Below are 20,542 nucleotides of genomic sequence, written 5' to 3'. Positions count from 1 at the left end.
AGGAAGCATGAGCTATATGTAACTCTGCCCACACGGCGGGGACCCTGTCCTCATTTTGTATTGGGTCTTTGAAAGGAGCTGAGGCTCTACAAAAAAACAGAAATGAATTTTTTAGCAGACGAAAAGAATGTCCACCACTAGTGCCAGGTAGTTGTCTGGATTATACATCTTTACTTATACATTTATTTGCCTTTCCTCGTATATTTTATTTTGAGAACTGATAAATTACTCCTATATAACCTTTAGTAAATTGTATGAAATCAGTGGCGTGCAGAGGGGTTTGCCAAAAGGGTTGTATTTCTAGAGGGGGTGGAAAAGGGGAAAACAAGCTTTTCAAGTGACAAATTAAAAAGGGAAGTTGGTGTAAGATTTTTTTGCAGTTTTCTTTATACACAACAGCTTAGCCCTTAACTTCCAAAGCCTTACGAAGAGCAGAACGTGTTGAGGGGTATATTTACAGTCCAAAATCCATTTCTGCTTGTATGGTATTTATTGTTCTTGTTGATTTCCCCCCCCCCCCCCACTTCAACCCCCCAACATAAAAATATGACCAAATATTGGTTTTTCAGGGCAATTTCATTGGTTTTAAACAGTTTTTTTTCTACTAACTATTATGACTTTTCACCTTTATCTATCTATCTATCTATCTATCTATCTATCTATCTATCTATCTATCTATCTATCTATCTATCTATCTATCTATCTATCTATCTATCTATCTATCTATCTATCTATCTATCTATCTATCTATCTATCTATCTATCTATCTATCTATCTATCTATCTATCTATCTATCTATCTATCTAAAGGGTGTGCAAAAAAAATGCGGACAATTTTAAAATTGAAATTGCGCGGCTTGTGTTAATAGTAGAAAAATGTTACGCATATCGTTAGAACCGTTAGAAAGTCTATTTTTTGGAAATATAAAAACGATTCCTGTGCTACGTATAGTTTAGGAGCTTTGTAGCTATACGTAGCAGAGGAATCATTCTTATATATTTCCAAAAAATAGACTTCCTAGCGGTTCTAACGATATGCGTAACATTTTTCTACTATTAACACAAGCCGCGCAATTTCAATTTTAAAAATGTCCGCATTTTTTTTGCACACCCTTTATCTATCTATCTATGTTCACCCCGCCATCAAGTTTGGATTATTCAAATCCCTGAATTACATTATTGGAAAATTACTTCACTCTTCATTCTATATTTTACCCAAGGAATCTAAAGGAATAAGACAATCTATCTATCTATTTTAAGATGTCCATAGAGGCTACAAACGCCGCCACTAGCACTTAATAGAGAAAATTTGACCAAAATTAGGGTATTTACGAGATTTATATGCTGAATTAAATATAATAAAGAAATATATCATTCCAACTTTCCTTACTTTCACTCTTTAGTTTAATTTTAACAAGAATAACCATCTACATAAGAAGGACAGCTGCAGTTAAAATAGAATATTTTTGATACATAAAAATTAGATAATAGATAGGTGAGAGAAAAATGTTCAGACTATTGTAATCATTAAGGTTAAAGTACGAAAAATGATTTGTAGTAGTTGATTTTTATATGATTTGCTATTTTTTCTTTCTTGTAGACCTCTTATTTTAATGTGATTTAATTTATTTCTTAATTAAGTTGGTTTTAACGTACTAAAACGCAACAAAAAAAGAAGAAAATTGGCATTATGAAAAAAATAGTAAGATCTTTAATTTGACACCCTACTTTTTTAATTCTGATGAGTAATTATTGAAAAAATCTATTTTGTTGAACTCGGGAAAATCAAAACTTTAAACCTTGGGAGCTCGTTACGAATGGGTTAAAAAAACACAAAAGTTAGAACTTGTTCTTTACTGATGAACAGAAACTTTTGTTAGGGCAGCTGCGCCTCAGCAGCCTGTTAGCCGCAGAGAAATCAACCTTAGACAATTTTCTAAATCATCTGTAACTCTAAACTCGACCCAAATATGGCAATCCCTCTTTTCAAAAATTCTTAAAGCATTCTGACGTGAGTAAATTTGAGGCTTAATCGCACCTGACGGGCGGTTGCCGAGCCCTGACGTGTGATAGCTAATTGAATCTTTAATAAGTTCATTATTTTCAAAGTGAGAAAAAAAGCAAAAAATATAATATTCCAATTTGACTTAATAGTTTTCCACAGATAGTAAAATGATAAAGTATAGAGTCAATTTATATCTATAAAGATCTATGATTCAGATTCGGTTGTAATTCTGCAAAAATCAATCGACAAAAAAGCATGACAGCGCTCCTTATAGATTGACAAAATCTAGCTATGACTTGCTACGCTCAAAGAAAATCAACGAATTTTAAAATTATAATTTTTATTAAAATAAAACCAAATAATAAAGATTATAATTACTATGTGAAATTAGTTGTATATTATCATACGCAAAAAAGCTAAAAAAAACGCTAATATATAGCAAAAAGTTATTTACAGCAAAGAATTATTGACAGCTTTCCACGGATATTAAAATGAAAAATCATGGTAAATAAACTGGTAATAATTTTGGGATTTTTATTTTTATATTCGTGGAAAGTTGTGTGTAATTCGATGCTATACAAGATTATTTAGTAGGGCTGATCACCGGTTTTAATCCAGCGGATATATTCATCCTCTTTCTTAGGGAGGATGGGAACGCTTTGGAACTTACCAAACTAGCAGTCTCCAAACTTTTCCACCATTAATTTTAATCAACAGAAGGGGTAACTTTGTTTTTTTTTGTCTAACAAAAACACTTTTCTTATATGATATTTGTATTTTTTGCAATTGCAATTTAATTCCGAGATCTTAAGGGATAAGACATTACACGATAAATTTATGTACAAAATTGAGTAACACTGAGATAAAAAGCTTTCTAACCTAGTTTTAATAGCGAAGCTTTTCTATAATTAGGCTTGGTCCGTCCGTCCGTCCGTAACGGATAGCTTTTTTCGTTAATTTAGGCAAGTTAGAATTGTCCTATCGATTTCAAAACCTGCATGATAATTCCTGCAGTAGTTAGGTACGATTTAGAAAACGCAGCAACTCTATAATCATAAGTTCTGACACTCTTGTTAGAAATCTATAATATTTTTTTCTCGTATTCATTCGAATCCGGTGGATAGGAACCGGTTCTCATCCATACGAAAAAACCATGTCTAGCATCGTTTCATATCCAGCTTTCTACGAATATAAAAATGTACAATCATAAGATTAAAACCAGTTTTTTAGCGGGTGCCTTCGGCACCTCGGGGCTAAAACACTGGTTTTAATCTTATAATTGTACATTTTATATCCGCGGAAAGCTGTTTATAATACGATACGAGAAATAACTATTCTCGTATTCATTCGAATCCGGTGGATAGGAACCGGTTCTAATCCATAAGAAAAAACTATGTCTAGCATCGTATTATAAACGGCTTTCCGCGGATATAGAATGTATTATATGATTAAAACTTGTTTTTTAGCCCCGAGGTGCCGAAGGAAAGCCGTTTATAATACGATGCGAGAAATAACTATTAATCACACTGTTTTTCTTAAAAAACAAGGATGACAATATCAATAAAATGAAGCTCTAAAATGAAAAGACAAACGAACATAAACACTTGTAGAGTGTCAGAACTGAATTAAGAGAATATTAATGCATAAATCTGAAACAAATTGTAAGTAAATTTGTTGCAAAATACATGATACTATCATTTTTAGGACTTGATTATAGAGATGCTTCGCTTATAACATTGTACCTCGTTGTAATAGGAATCAGTATTCAAAAAATCAGATGAATAGGGTAATCTTAGCATACAAAAATTTGTTGTCAAAAAAAATAAAAAAACAGTATTTTTCAATGGTACAGACTTTCTGCCAACGATTATAGAGTTGCTACGCTTTCTAGATTGTACCTAACTGTTATAGGAATCATCATGCAAAGTTTGAAATTGATATGACAATTCTAACATGCCTAAATTAACAAAAAGTGCTAACCATTACGGACGAAGCTACCCTAACAATAGAAAAGATTCGCTTTTAAAGATGTAGAAACACTTTGCTTTCACACAACACAAAATGTTTTACTGTTTTTATATTTATTTTCAATACAATGAACATAATTAATTATAAGTCTAATGGCCAACATTTTTAACCATACCAATAATAGTCGCCGTATCCGTATGGGTATCCGTATCCGTATCCGTAGTCCCAGTAGTCCCAGTAACCGGGATAATAATATACGGCTTTACCATCTTTCCTAAAAATACAAATATTGGGTCAAGTGCAGCTCATGGTTGAATATTGCTGGTAACAAATGCTTACTGGTTTCTGTGATTATTAAGTTCCTGGATCAAATAATTAGAAAATAATCCTTTAATACAATATGACACATAGCATCATAACTAAAGACCTTAATAAGGATTCCTACTGTTGCTATATATCAGGTGCACAACATAAATAGTTAAAAGTTGGGGAAAATGCCTTGGCCCATAAACAGGCGCAACTCATTACCTAGCACAGTTAGGATTTCTCAGACAAAGGTGGTGCAATCAAATGATGGTTGTCTGTTGGATGCTACTTAACCTTATATCCTATAGTGGACATATAGTGAGTATTGCATCCCATTACAAACGGATGATGCTCTTGGGTTCTCTACATGATCACTTGAAATCTAAGGAGAATCTTGCTACAATGAATTAATAATAAAAATTATCTACCTGCCATTAGGTGCTGCAGCCTTTTTAAAATTTTTTCCAACTTGAGGGTCTAGTCGAGGGCTTAGTCGAGGGTCTAGTCGAGACCCATTACAGATCATCACCTAAAAAAATAGAATGCTATTTATATAAAAAAAAAAACGTTTATAGCAGATTTGACTAACCCGTTTTTAATACAGCCAGTTTCAGAAAATGTTTAACAATAAAATTAGAGCTCTAACTCAAACAACAGCCAAGAAAATAATACTAAAAATAGTTATTTATCGCATCACATTATAGATAATAAATTATAAGATCAAACCAGTTTATTAGCCTCGAAGGGCTGTAGGCTCCGGCTATCAAAACTGGTATTAATCTTATGACTTTTGATTTTACTATGCATAGAAAATTATCTATAATACGATACAGTACATGACTATTCAGGGGCAATTTCTCTTGGGAGGGTGGTGATACCCTCCCTCCAAAAAGTTACAAACCTTCCTGGGTACTATGTGAAGCTACCCTGTAAAGCAGAACCATAACGGATCAGCGGTTAGCGAGATCCATCGGTACAGACAAAAAACGCTTACTACTTTGTATAATAGGATAATAATAAGTATAATTACCTCCAAGAGCACCAAGGCCAGGACAAGAACCAGTAGTTTTCTGGACATCTTCAGTTTCAATACTGATCATATTATTCAACTAAACATCTTTTTATACTATTTTTTAAAATCTATTTTTAAATCTTAAAAAAAATAAAATCTATTTTTAGATGTTCTATTTATAAATTATAAATGCAGGGTTGTTGCGCTTACAATTTTTAAATAATAAGGACATGTATTAGGAAAAACAGGTGCGTTTACATAAAGTGATTGTTATACCAGGGAGGGGGGGGGGGACATGTTTCATATCGATAGGACAATTCTAACCTGTCTTAATTAACGAAAAGAGCTAACCGTTGCGGACGTACGGACTGACCCTAATTAAAATATTATTCCCAATATTCAAACTCTAACTAAAATAATTAACTTTACAAAATAACCCTTATGGTGTTAAATTAGGTTTTAAAGTTTTAAAGCCAACGAATATGAGAATGTACTTATTAAACTTTGGGTAACAGTATAATTTACAGTCAAATGTCCCCTCCATTCCTCTCAAACAAAAGTAGAACCAGAATCAATGATTTTAATATTGGGAAAAATGAGTATAATTCAACTGTGACTCCAATATTAAAAAAAAATTGTTATCTAAATTGTGTAAATAGCAAAAGATGTTGGAAATTATTGGTTCGAATAGGTTGGACTTTTTACTAGGCTAGTTTTAGGCAGGCCTATGACTGAATTCCCACCCCCCCCCCCAAAAAAAAGTTTATTTTGGCTTTTTTCCTGGAGCGATTTATCATGGGACGACAGAGATATCCTCCCCTTAAATACAAACCTACCCTTGGCCGATTAGAAGCTTTAATGAAAATAAACCTTATTGGTTCAAGAGTTAAAAAATCATGCTTCGGACAAAGGTCGTGCAATCAAATGGCTGTCTGTCTGTTGAATGTTAATTAACATAGATTCCTATAGTAGGTCTTATATTATTACAATATTTAAAATAATTAAGAAATACGCACTGACGCAGCTACCCTATGAATCTTTGTCTTTGTATCTGTCTGTCTGTCTGTGTGTGTGTGTGTAAGTACCGAAGGATCACGCTAATCAACAAACCGATATGTTTCTCCTTTACAGGGTAGCTACTCATAGGTCATGGAAGGTATTACAACTATTTTGGGGGAAGTTAATACCCACCAACCCCCCTCCTAAAAAGTAATTTATATTTCTTTTTCTTTTCAAGTGCCCCTAGAGCCCTCTAGAGGCGTAGCCGCTAGTACCTAATAATTTATTAAAAATCATATAAAATAATAGTTTAATGGTGGATATTTCAAATTAATACTTGAATTAATTTAGATAATTTTAAAAATAATCTCACGCGACTTTTAGACGTATATGTTCTTGTTATTTTCTTTGTTTAAATTGAAATCTAACAATTGCATCACTTTGTTTAGAAATGTTAAAAAATCTTATCTTTTTAAAAGCGAAGCTTTTCTATCATTAGGGTCGGTCCGTACGCCCGTCCGTCCGCCACAGACGGATAGCTTTTTTATTAATTTAGGCATGTTAGAATTATCCTATCGATTTCAAACTTTGCATGGTGATTCCTTTAGTTGTTAGGTACGATTTAGAAAGCGTAGCAACAATATAATCATTACAAGAATGTCCGTACGTATGTGTTTTAATTATCCGATTGATCTGATTTTTGGTATGTTTATTCCTGGAATAACAAAGTATAATGGTATAAGCGAAGCAACTCTATAATCAAGTCCTAAAAATGTAAGTACGTCCATAAACATTATCCTGTATCAAGCAGTTTTTCAACAAATTTACTTACAATTTAGCTTCGACTCTTATGCATTTATATTCTGATTATTCAGTTCTGACACTATATAAGTGTTAATGTCCGTTTGTCCTACCGTTTCAGTGCTTTGCTTTTGTGGATGTTGTCATCCTTGTTTTTAATAGCGATACTTCTATACATATACATAATGTCCGTGTGTATGTGAATCAGGATAGACGGCTGCAATTTTTTAGCTAGAAAAATACCCCTGGGCGTGTGACATTGGAGACCTATGGGAGGGAGGTGTTTATTGAAAAAGATATGGGGTACGTCCACCCTTAACTAGAAAACTAACAATAAAAAATATTAAATCAAACTTTTTGGATTAAAAACATATATTTTCTCTATATTAAATAATATTTGTCAAAGAGTTAATCTTTTACAGTCTAAAGGAGTTTTTTCTTGTGTATTATAAGATCTCTGAAACAGCTAGTAAGAATAGCAGTAAGCCCCAGCAGCTGAAATATTAATACAATCGATTGTTTTCTATCATAGCAAAGCTTTTTGAAATTATATAAGTAAAACCACAATGAGATAGTTAGGGATCTTTGGGTTAGTACTATGGAAGTCTAAAACCATCCGAAGACTTCAATGTAAAAATATAATAGCCTAAAACCATTCCAGGATCTTTTTGATGCCTACCTAAAATGGAGAACTCAATCGCTTTAGTAATTATCGAAATCTTGAGCTACAGACAAAAAAAACTTACTACTTTATGAATTAGGACTAGCGGTTTCGCTCCTAGCCTCAAGAGGCTTTGCCCCAAGAGGTATAATTACATCTTTTATTACCTGGAGATGCCCCCACTCCACCAATATTTTAAATAATTTTAAAAAATTCCTGGGGGAATTTTTTGTTTTTGGGGGGTTGGGGATGTCCCCCCCCCCCAAGAAAATAGCCTAAAACCACCACAGGATCAGTAGGTATATTCCCTGAAGAGTATTTATTTACTTTGTATTATAGACTAGCGGCTTCGCCCCTAGCCTCTAGGGGCTTTGCCCCAAGAGGTGATAAAAAAAATTAAGGCGAAATTCGTAAAAGGACCAAGGAATCTTAAGCAAAAAAAGTTTTTGGGGGGGTTAGAGGTGTCCCACCCCCACAAGAAAATAGCCTAAAACCACCACAGGACCAGTATGGAGATGCAAGATCTAAATTTCAAATGATTTGAACGTACAGATAAATACTTTTAAAGAAAAGCTTCGCTTCTAGATTAATCTATCTACACTTTATTATAAATTTCATCATAAATTTATACAACAAGAGATATTCTTCCAACTTCTGATTGACAGCTCAGTGTAATTATCTCGCGCACTTCAGGCATAAGACACAGATAATCTGGTCAGCCCTCAGGCAGTTTTAATGTATTTTTATGCAATTTCAAGCCTATCATTACCAATATAACACCATATATGGGTAATACTAGCCTTTCCATGGTAATATCTATGTGATTGAGTAATGTTATATGCTTATATAAAACATTGTATCTATTGTTAAAGTAATCATGTAACTAATATGTAAGACTAAGTATGCCTTGCCTATAGCCACAGCTACATTTACGTCACAAGTTTAACATACAAACACCTTATTGAACAGACAGGACTAGATCCTGGTAATAAAGTTGTCTTTATGACTTGCACCTCTTAAAATAAGTTAGTTATTTACTAACTCTTGGACTGAAAAGTTCTCCTCTTCTCTCCTGGCTTAAAGGTAATGACTTAGTTAATTTAGCATGCATTGTATAGTATTAAATTTAGGTTCCTTAGTACTTGGCATGAATTGTGCATAGGTCTTATGTTAGAGGCCTAACACTATGCACAATTAGATGCTTTGGACTTAAGGCAATCTCTTGTCCTACACTACTTATGTTTATTATCTCATATCCTGTATCTTTCATACTTAATTAATTCCCTTGTAATGTAAATACACTTTATTATGCCATCTTCCTTAATTTATACTTGATATACTTATATTATATAGATCGAACATCATAACCAGCCATTTATTCTTAGTTTAAAGCAATATAATACCGTGCGTGGGTATTTGTTGGACTGCCACGGGTTCAACCAAATTCGAATTATACCTGTGGGAATAAAAGGAAAAGCATTCTTCACTGACAAGCCGACTTTGAGAATGTCTATGTGTATTGTGTACTCATAGAAGAGCGATCTCCATATCACAGATTTTGGACAAGCGCCCCATTCGCACTACCAAGTATGTATATTCTCTGAAGAGTAGAATCTTATCGTTTCAGTGGTAACCGAGATCTTAAGGGACGGACAGACGGACAGAAAGACAGACAAACGGACGGACAGACATTATTCTACTTTGTATTATAGATAACTTTCATTACTTTTAAAAAATAGGTGGTTCAAAATTGCAGTGTCCAAACTTTTTAATATACAAAAGGGACAATTTTGTTTATCACCATGTTTAACCCTAGCTATAGAGTAGCTATGCCACTTATATTAATCCCTACCACTATAGATGCTAGTACAGGTTTCTGGCTGAGAAGGACAGTCTCTTATATCTGTTTCTTTTCCTAATAATAGATTTAATATCCTAGATGGTTATTCAATCAGACAAAATAATCCGTCAAAACTAAAAAGGATTTGTTTTGTTTGTTTTTAGTGACGTTTAATTAAATCTTAAAATATAGACGATAAATTTTTGGATTATATTTTCTTCAATAAAAGCTTTAAAGCTTCAAAGGGATATAGTCCCTTTCGTAGCAACGCCTCTTAAGGAGCAATTCGTCGTATTTTCACAGTAAATTTTCTCCTATTCCTAGCCCCTGGGAGGGGCTTTAACCCTTTGGGGCCAATTACCTAACCATGCGGGGAAATCACCTAACCTAACATAAAACTACCTATAAAAAGCCACTGTAAAATTACGACGCATTGCCCCTTAAGTGGCGTTGCCAAGAAAGGGAAAATACGTAATTTTTTTTTTATAGTTTTTACAGGTGAAATGAAAAATAACTCCTATTTCTGTAGCAAAATGTGTACACTCTCTAACAAAAATGTGGTTGGATTGTTCCAAAACTATGTCTCTATTGGATTATTAAAAGGATTGATCATCTAGTCTTTCTATATCTATTGTGCTGTTGAATCAAGATAACTTGTAGGTCTTAGTGAAAAGATTTTTAATTTGTTGCGCCTGTTTATAGGTGCCACAGAAATAACAGCTGTTGGTACCATTTCAACTACGACGCATTGCATTCAAGACACCTTTCCAATGCCGACAAGCAGACTCTTATAACTCTTTAAACTGTCTGTATCTCTTACCTGTACAGGCAACATAACTGGCATAGTATTAGGGCAAATGCCGCGGGTTAAACTGTCTGTAACTATTACCTGTACAGGCAACATAGCTGGCATAGTATTCACTGCCAGATACTGATCCATAAGTGCTTCCACTAGATGAAAAAAAGGATAAATAAGCAAGGATATTATTTATTATAAGGAGTGGGGTGGGGGGAGGGTCAATTCTTGCGCATAGATTTGCTGTTTTTGTTATCTAATAATCAAGAATCACATTGGAACATAATTTATACTGGTATCCAAAGATCTATAAATAAGTTGGCTTTTATTTTAAGTGTATTACCCATTTCCTTTGAGTTTCACTTAATTTACCAACCATTTTGATTGGTTTGTTCCAACAAGCCGTGTACGATATCTTTAATTATTACTTTAATCTACAGAAGGGTAAATTTGTATAGCATCATTGGGGATTTAACGTTCATTGTCTTATACCTAAATATACCTGCTATTAATATAAAAAATCTTACGTTCTTGAGTATCCCCTGACATAGCCAATCTGTTTGCAGAGAACATTCGCATTTTTCCTAGGAAAATAAAACATGAATGACGACATCAACAAAGCTGTTTTAAATGAAGCCTGTAAGAAATACAACGCTTTAACTGCTGAAAGTCTGCCACAAGTAGACCCAATACCCCAAATTTAAAGCCATCAGCTTCAATAACAAAAAAGTTCTAGGCATTTCAAAATTATTTTTTATGTACAATGAAAATTTTGAACGAGTTCCATTGCTCATAATAGAAATTACAATACTAAATTACGTCGCCTAGGCAAAAAATATAACCTTATCTTCGTCAAAAACTTAGGTTGCCGGTAACTGATTATTATTTTTACAATAAAAACATCACCTTATATAGTCAAAATCTCTGAAAAAAATTTGGTTTAATTTGCGTTTGTAAGCGTAAAATCATAGCGGACACAAATGAAACTAATACAATCTAAGCTGTGATTGGTTAGAGTTAGATCGGTAAATTTCTTGCAGGGTTCCTTTAAAAGTTTAAAATCCTCCGGTATAAGTGAAAATCTCCTGTAAATTACATAAAAGATATGCCATACAGTTATTACATATTTTTATAGAAAAATATCAATAATAGTTATTTCTCGCATCGTATTATAAACGGTTTTCCGCGGATATAGAATGTACAATTATAAGATTAAAACTAGTTTTTTTAGCCCCGAGGTGCCGGAGGCACCGGCTAAAAAAACTGGTTTTAATCTTATGATTGTACATTTTTATATTCGTAGAAAGCTGGATATAATTCGATGCTAGACATAGTTTTTTCGTATGGATGAGAACCGGTTCCTATCCACCGGATTCGAATGAATACGAGAATAGTTATTTCTCGCATCGTATTATAAACGGCTTTCCGTGGATATAGAATGTACAATTATGAGATTAAAACTAGTTTTTTTAGCCCCGAGGTGACGAAGTCACCGGCTAAAAAAACTAGTTTTAATCTTATGATTGTACATTTCTATATTCGTAGAAAGCTGGATATAATACGATGCTAGACATAGTTTTTTCGTATGGATGAGAACCGGTTCCTATCCACCGGATTCGAATGAATACGAGAAAATCTCTTACGTTGTCCATCCCTGGTCGCACAATCCCTGATATTTCCTAAGAGATGTCAATTAAGCTTTATCAATTCTTTTAATCTTTTTAAAAGCGAAGCTTTTCTATAATCAGGGTTGGACCAGTTGGCTCTTCTAACTAATTTAGACATGTTTGAATTGTCCTATCGATTTCAAATTTTGAATGGTGATTCCTGTAACAGTAAGGTACGATTTAGGAAGCGTAGCAACTTTGAAACCGTTTCCAGTAAGTCCGTACGACTATTTAAAACATGCTGATTTTTAATTAACAACTTTTTGTATGATATAATTATCCTTTTCGTCGATTATTTTAGATAAAGATTCCTAAGACAACAATGCACATTATTATCAGCAAAGCATCTCTATAATCAAATTCTAAAAATGAAAGTACGCCCAAGCCCATTTACAGAATCATGTAATTTTGCAACAAATTTATGTACAATTTTGTTTAGACTTAGAAATAAATGATCTTACACTCTACAAGAGTTGTTTGCTTGTCTTTCATTCTGATTTTAGAGCTTTGCTGTTATGGATGGCGACACTCATGTTTAAAATATAAACATGTATAAGAAAAAGTTTGCATGAAATAAAAATTAAATGAGAAATGGCCTAAGATCATCAAAAATCACATTGGGAAGAATGGGCATGAAGTATTTTTAGAAGAAGTTGAATTCTTTAAAAATTTTTGGCATATTTTGTCGCCCATAAGTTCCAATAAGTGCGCATCCTTATATAACTTATTTCTCGAAGATACTGTGGGGGGGTATTGATGATTAAGATTTTATGGGGGGGGGGGGGGGTAAAAGTAAAAAACATCCCTGAGTTCATAGTTCCATATTCCAGCCATACCATAGTACCATTTGTCACTGGGTTCACCATAAACCATCATTACCACTGGATCTAAATTTTGAAAGGAACATAAAGCAAAAATTAAAATGAGTAAAAAATTTCTTTTCTTTGAAAAATGAGAAGCTAACAAACTTTGCGAATAAAAAGGCTAAAAATTTAAGAGATGGAGAAATAAAAATGTAGAAAATTATAAAAACAATAAGCCAAAATCCTTATAATAAAGTAACAGGATGTCAGACTGTTTGTCCTTATGTTTGTACTGAAGGATCTCGCTAACTGCTGAACCGATCGGGTTCTTCTTAATAGGGTAAGCTTCTCATCCCAGGAAGGTTTATAACCATTTTGGGGGAAAATCACAAAAAATCTAAAAATCTTTTTTTTTTTTTTGTAGAGACTTTAACGCAACATAGCTAGTGATTGTAATTTAAGTGATATTACTTTTAAGCACACAAAGGAAATTTGAACCTAGGATTATCTAGCAACTAAAATTTGTTAATTTCCCTGAAGTAACTTATGAACCACTTAAACTTCTCCCCTGTCCTATTTGAAACAACTAAAAATATAGAGACATCAGAGTCAGTGCTGTAGAGAGTAAAAGTAAACGAATACTTACTGTGGCAGGAGTAGGATCCTGCCGTATTGTAGCATCCAGGTTTTTCTGCTGTAGGACAATTTTCCAATACACCTATCACAAAATACTTAAAATTGTCCAGGATAAAGTATAACCTACAAGCAAAATAAATCTAAATAATATTTTGGGGGCAGATGAAAAGGTCATCAATTCTACTACATGATGACCCCCAATGACAGCTGAAAACACATATAGGTTTCGTGATTTTTTTTTCAAATTAATTTCGTTGATAGTATAAGCTGAAAATTATCATAGTCATTGACTCAACATAAGATATGTGCATTCAGCATGGAATGCTGGTGGAAATCTTGGGCTACATCTTTTTAAGTATATTTAACTTACTATCAAAAGCACATTCATCGATATCCAAACAAGTAGAGCCAGACTTGTAATAACCATCATTACAAACACATTGATAACCTTAAATTAATAAACTTAGCCCAAGTGTCTTATAAATATTATTAGAAATAGAAATTTGGTGATTTTTCTTGAAAGAATTCCTTAAAACCCCTCTTCTTTTAGAAGACCTGTTAAATATATGGTAACAAGGAGAATTTTTTGCAAGGTTTAGATTTTAAAATACTTAAATGTTGAACAAATTACTAAAAAAGTATTAAAACTAATGTACTACCTCCATCATAATTTACACATTTTGTAGAGCTTGAACAGTACAGATAATCTGAACAGTAAAGGAGTAGCATTTGCAAGATTATGTATTTTTATATTACTTTGTTTAGTTTGTTGCCAATTCATGATTTTGCAAGTTTGACAAAAAAGCTGTGAAACATGAAAAAAGCTATGACAAATGAAAAAGGCTGTAAATTTTTCAACTGACTTACAACAACAACTAAATGCTTTTAGTATATATAGTAGAATACACCTGGAATATATTATACTAGCGGATTTGCCCCTAGCCTCTAGGGGCTTTGCCCCAAGAGGTTTGATCAAACCAATTTTTTCGTATTTTAGATTTGAAAAAAAAAAATTTGGTGGGGGGGAATTTATTTTGGGGTGGGGGGAGGTAGTCGACCCCACAATTTTAATATTTCATTTTTGGGGAGGTTGGGGGTGTCCCACCCCCCAAGAAAATAGTTATAAAACTTCCCGGGACCTATGAGAAGCTACCCTGTAAAGGAGAACCCAATCAGTTCAGCGGTTAGCGAGATCCTTTGCTACAAACAAACAAACAGACAGACATCGTACTTTGTACTATAGAAAATACAATAATACTTAATATTATGTTTACTTACAGTATCTACATTCATTGTAATCAGAACATCCTGAGTTAGAGTACCAGCTTGTGTATCCAGATTCACATGTACATTCATAACTCCCAATGGTGTTTGTGCAGACTGCATTTTGTCTTAGAAAATTAATCTAATAAATTTGTAAGTATAGATTTATCCTTCAGACAACAATATTCAATGAAAAATTTTATTTGAAAAGTTTGTGCTTTCATACCTAGAATTCCAAACTTACACTAAAATTTTTTTGAAATTGCAAGATTTGTTTCAAATTTTAATAGTAAAATCCAGAAAAATACAAATATTGATTAAGTAAATTTTAATTATGTGCAATCTGATCCAATATTTAGACCTAATATGGTTGCATTATGGGATCAATGCTCAAATATGGTGTAGCCTAATAACTCTTGTCTTTTCTTAAATTTGCTTTATGACTTTATAAAAAAAATAAGAATTAAAATTGTGAAAGGAAAAAAATAATTACCCACAATAAGCTTTGCCACTAGAAGTTTGACACTCATCAACATCCTCACAGTAATTCTTTGTGTCAGTCCATCTAGTATTAATTCATTTGTGTTACACTCATTGTATCATAATCTATACTCTTTGTAATTTTATCTTAGACTTCTAATTTATGTTAAAAATGATTAATGCTCCAAATTGAGGAATTCGACCTATATTATATTAACCTATTTCTAAAGAGATATTGCTATTGCTAAGATCTAAAGTTTATACATGAAGTTTTTAGTCATTCTGAAATAGTTCTTGTTGAGTTTTTTTTGATTTTATATATTAAATTTATTGATAAAACTAACAATTGTCAAAAATGATGAGCTATTATTGGCTGTTGGTAATAATGATGATATAGATTTTTTAAAACATTACATTTTCCAGGCTCAGAATTTGTATATACTGAGATTTTCTTACTTGCAATAATATCCACTTTTACAGTCTGCATCATACAAACATCCTTCCTCTTTATATCCACATTTGTTATACCTGCAAATTTTGAAATACATATGCAACTGAAGTTAAAAAATTTTTGAAAAAAAAATAAACAAAAAAGTGAAATAACATTTATGGATTGACCAAGCTTAGCCTTTTACGTTACAATAAAAAATCTGAATATCATATTGAATGGACTGAAATTTGCTGATATTTGAAAATAGTAATATCTATTGATGAATAAACAAAACATAGGAAAAATTGATATTTGTTGAAGTAGAATAATTAAAAAGAAAAAATATTACTTGCTGTTGCATTTTCTGTAGCAGCAGGAGTCATTAGAATTGAAATAGATTTGGTGGAATGGATAATCTGATCTAAAAAATAGTTTAGAAAGATTTTTTTATCATTTATTCCAGAAATTGATCAAGTTTTATTAATATATTTTCAGATTTAATCAAAAAGATAATTTGATAGAAACTTAACTAATATAGATTTTGGAATCTAACATTAAAAATTTATTTATATGTGTTTTCTAAACTTACTTTGGAAAGATAGTAGTATTGTGACATGTACCAGAACCACAAAGTGTAGATGGCTGAAAAAAAATTTTAAATCAATATTGAAATTAATTAAAGCATAGATATAAGAATTGATACATAAGGGATTCATGAACTATTTTTTAAAAAGTACTAAATATGTCTCAATTCTTTTTTCCCTGAGTTTCACTGTCTTAAGTATGAAAATATAAGCTTGAGAATTTAAGTTCAAGTCAATTATTGTTTTAACCAAAAAAAAGCAACTATACAATTCCTTAATTTAATTCAATATTCGAATATTTGATATCACATATTGATATACAGGGTGTCCCTCGTAAACTGTTTTTTTTTAAAACGCTTATTACTCCCTTAATATTTGAGCTATCGTAGTAAAATAAAAAGTATTTGGCAGCCTACTACTGACCATTTAAAGGAAGCCTGCAAGAGATACCACGCTTTAACTGCTGAAAGACTGCCACAAGTAGACCCAATACCAAAATTGAAGCCTTCGGCTTCAATAGCAAAAAAGTTCTAGGCATTTTAAAATAACATTTTATGTACAATGAAAATTTTGAAAGAAATTCAATGCTAATGTTAGAAATTTTGAAATTAAACTACGTGGCCTAGAAACAAAATTATAAGCTTATTTTTGGTATAAATTTAGATTGCCAGTAACTTATCATATTTTTACAATAAAAATACCCATTTTTATCGTCAAAATCATTTTAAAAAATTAAGTTTAACTTGAGCGTTGTACTGAGTGTACTGTAGCCAATCAGAAGGCTGAATCAGATTAACAACCAATCACAGCTGAGCTTTTATTAGTTTTCCCCTTTGTTTCCGCTATGATTTTCGTTTACAAATGCAATTAAAATTGAATTTTTTCATAGATTTTTACTATGAAATGTTGTGTTTTTATTGTAAAAATGTAATCAGTTACCGGTAATCTAAGTTTTTAACAAAGATAAGGTTATAATTTTGAGTCTAGGCGACGTAATTTAATATTGTTTTTTTCTTTTATAAGCATTGGAAGTCTTTCAAAATATTCATTGTACATAAAATGCTATTTTGAAATGCCTAGAACTTTTTTGTTATTGAAGCTAAAGTCTGTAAATTTGGGATATTGGGTCTACTTGCGGTAGTCTTTCAGCAGTTTAAGCGTAGTATTTCTTGCAGGATTCCTTTAATGATATAGTGATGAAAAATCCGCAAAGTTAACAGAAAAAAATCTACAAGGTAATACAGAACAGGCTTATTTTAGTGAATATAAGACTAATATACAAGAAAAATATGCCTTAGTTAACTTTTAAAACAGCTGGTGGATCACAAAGACTTACTCCAGACATTATAAGAACTGGCATTGTAGTCTAATTAAAAAATCTGGTATATTTCAGGTTCTTGTGTGCATTTGAAGCGAGCTCACATGAAAAATTAACAAAGTCGATCAATATTATGCCTATTTTTACATAACGTTCACTTATATTACACTTCAGATTATTGAATATTGAGAATTTCTGGTATGCTATGTCAAGCCTGTTCTATTTTTGTGCTTAGAAAGTCTGAGCGATCAGCTGTTTGGACCCTAACTTATCTCAAAGTTCACAAAGCAAATATTTTCTTGTGGGTTAGTCTAAATTCAATAAAATGAACCTCTTATGTAATACCTCGTAGATTTTTTCCTGTTTATTTTGTGGATTTTTCATCATTATCCCATAAAATGGTCAGTAGTAGGCTGCCAAATACTTTTTATTTTACTAAGATAGCTCAAATATCAAGGGAGTAATAAGCGTTTCAAAAAAACCAGTTTACGAGGGACACCCTGTACTTACAGAACAGTCAGTATCCTCCTTGCATGTGCCACCACCTTCCTCACATACATTATCAGATCTTGATGAAAAAAATAAATAATTTGAAAAACAATAAATTTTAATGATATATTTAGTCTGTATCAATCAAATTGAAAAATCACACTATACATGTCTATCTGTCTACTTAAAAGTCATATATTCAGGGATAGATATGCATGATTGGTTGGTTTCTGGTAAATTCAGATCACCTGCAAACTCTTTCACAACAATCATCTTCTTTATCCCAATGTTTTTCTTCTTTATGATATCTAAATTTACCACAGTATTATAAAAAATTTAAAGAAGTTTTATACATCATAAATTAAAAAGTCATTGTATTGAAAATAGATTATTTTAGAAGTTTCCATAAACTGCCACCAAAATTACTTTTATATGACTACTATTGACACTCTTGTGACCCTGTGACTAAACTTTTTAAATTTCATTTAACATTAAAACCTATTTGGTATTACAATTGAAGCACTAGATATGATTTAACTTAAACCTCCCTTAAAAATGGGAAAAATTTTAGATATTAATTCTTACTTGAGACAGTTATTATGTCCACAGACTAAAGAACCCTGACAGTCATTGTCATTATCACAGTCACCCTCCTCCTCCTCACACCCATCACTTGCATATGATCTAAATTCTAGACTTGTAAAAAATCAGACATTGTGACTTAAAGCATTCACTTAGAGAATGCCACTGAGAACTTAAACTAATTTTAAAATGTATTTTGGAAAATATTTCTGATATGATACAATATTTAATACATGATTTTTGTTTGGATGAGAACAGGGATTAACTCATAATAAAATAATCCCATAAAATTAAGAAGTAAATTTTTTTTCTCAGAAAATACGTACCAAATGAAATGTACTTTTCAGAAAAAAACATTTTTAATGTATTTGGGTGGTACTTGGCTATTTTCTTGACTTTTTCTACCTTTCCTTAAAGGCAAGGGTTTAGCAACTAGTAGTATTCAAAGTAATAAGGATTTGATATTAAAATAGATGCTAGGGTTGGGCCGGATACTTTTTGGCCGGATACCAGATATCCGGATAGTTTAAATATATCTGGTATCCGGCCGGATATCTGACCAACACTCGATATCCTGCAAATTACCGGATATCCGGCAGAAAAAACAGCCGGATATTTGTTATTCAGATAGTTTCATTATCCGGTAACCGGCCGGATATCGAAAGTGGCCGGATATCCGGCCCATCCCTAATAGATACCTGTCACAGCAGCTGTTAGGGCCACTAAAATTTTATAATGAATTAATTATCTAATTAAAAAAAAAAATATTCATGCGCAATTCAATTAAAAAAATTAAATATTAGAAATATTTAAAGGCAGACTATTTAATTTAAGAAATAGAAAATGTCTGCTTTTATTTAAAGTAAATATTTCTTTTCATTCAGTTTTCAACTGATTTAAGTTGAATTAAAATTTGGCCTTTTAATTAAATTGCTATTTGATGAAATGTCTACATTGGTGAAGAGAAAACATAAAGACTTTTTTAAATTTAAAAAAAAATTAAATAACATACTTGCATTGCATTGAAATATTCTTTAGTTCACTGCTTTTCACATAAATCTGTAGACCATAATCTTCTTTAACTGAAAATATATAAACAAAACTGTTAAATATCACAAAATAAACTAGATTTTCTTCAAAACATAACTTTTAATGACTCTTGATGAAAAATGCAAAAAACTAAATTTTACAATGGAATGAGGTATAGCCAATTAAATCTCAAATAGTATTTGGGGGGGGGGGGGGTGGGCAGATAAAGGTCGTCAATAGCCTAGGTTTAAGAACCCAAATAGTTTTTTAACACTGCTAAAATTTTACGTATTTTGTACGCCTAAGGGTTAAGGACACTCACCAACTAAATTAACCATCTGAATTTAGCACTGTATGACGTCATTTAACACTGCTAAAATTTAACGATGGGTACGATCGTTTAACAACATTAAACGATCTGTAAACACGTTTGATTTGGGTCACGTGACCATTAAAATAAGCTGAATTTTGATAATTTGTCTGTTTGTTTATATACCAAGCCAAACCATTTTTCATTTACTAACATGGATGTACATTTCGTACAAGGTTATTAACTTTTATTAAATATTCACTTTTTTTAAACAGAGTGTCAACTTTTAACTTTTGTTAATCAAGTTTTGCAATGTAATTATAAAAAAGTTTGGCTTATAAAAATAATAATTTAAGGTCAGGGGATGCATCTACCATTTTGGTTAAAGCATTTAGATGTTATAGCAAAAACAGTATAAATGTCATAGAAAAGTTTTTTTTTAAGTTTTCAAAAAATAAAATAAAAGATAAATGATGTAATATTGAAAAACTATAATAATAATTCAGTAAAATAGCAATGAAAGGCAACCCTCTATTGTTTTCTGCTCTTTAAAACTTTATAACT

At 31.9% G+C, this 20,542-nt stretch overlaps 1 protein-coding gene and 2 long non-coding RNA genes across 3 annotated transcripts; all 3 read right to left on the bottom strand.

Moving 5' to 3' along the window:
* Nucleotides 1-4,068: 4,068 nt before the first annotated feature.
* Nucleotides 4,069-5,410, bottom strand: LOC145305672 (uncharacterized). The gene is made up of 3 exons (XR_013874678.1): nt 5,309-5,410; nt 4,707-4,807; nt 4,069-4,246 (listed from the first exon to the last, which is right to left on the bottom strand). It is a non-coding gene; the product is annotated as an uncharacterized LOC145305672 (long non-coding RNA).
* Nucleotides 5,411-7,491: 2,081 nt separating this feature from the next.
* LOC145306578 (uncharacterized) lies at nt 7,492-12,071 on the bottom strand. The gene is made up of 5 exons (XR_013875068.1): nt 12,031-12,071; nt 10,915-10,971; nt 10,481-10,542; nt 9,604-9,666; nt 7,492-7,585 (listed from the first exon to the last, which is right to left on the bottom strand). It is a non-coding gene; the product is annotated as an uncharacterized LOC145306578 (long non-coding RNA).
* A 280-nt stretch (nt 12,072-12,351) lies between these two features.
* LOC145305334 (protein disulfide isomerase CRELD1-like) lies at nt 12,352-20,177 on the bottom strand. The gene is made up of 16 exons (XM_080146951.1): nt 20,165-20,177; nt 19,652-19,721; nt 19,338-19,361; nt 18,643-18,741; nt 18,306-18,365; nt 18,079-18,136; nt 16,256-16,308; nt 16,016-16,087; nt 15,693-15,764; nt 15,250-15,321; nt 14,772-14,884; nt 14,153-14,200; nt 13,864-13,941; nt 13,504-13,575; nt 12,891-12,941; nt 12,352-12,365 (listed from the first exon to the last, which is right to left on the bottom strand). Exons 1-16 carry the CDS (start codon nt 20,175-20,177, stop codon nt 12,352-12,354), a joined length of 969 nt encoding a protein of 322 aa, XP_080003077.1.
* Between the last annotated feature and the right edge of the window lie 365 nt (nt 20,178-20,542).

This window comes from Acartia tonsa, chromosome 14 (assembly GCF_053477335.1).
Source record: "Acartia tonsa isolate MP-2025a chromosome 14, ASM5347733v1, whole genome shotgun sequence".
Lineage (NCBI taxonomy): Eukaryota > Metazoa > Arthropoda > Copepoda > Calanoida > Acartiidae > Acartia > Acartia tonsa.
Note: the sequence above shows the minus strand (reverse complement) of the source record. Positions and strands in the feature narration are given on the sequence as shown.

Excerpts from the sequence above, each read along its gene's own strand:
- LOC145305334 (XM_080146951.1), bottom strand. Across the intron at positions 13,942-14,152 it reads ATGTGTAAATTATGATGGAG|GTTATCAATGTGTTTGTAAT; the intron begins GTAGTACATTAG and ends TATTAATTTAAG. Across the intron at positions 13,576-13,863 it reads CGATGAATGTGCTTTTGATA|GTGTATTGGAAAATTGTCCT; the intron begins GTAAGTTAAATA and ends ATTTTGTGATAG.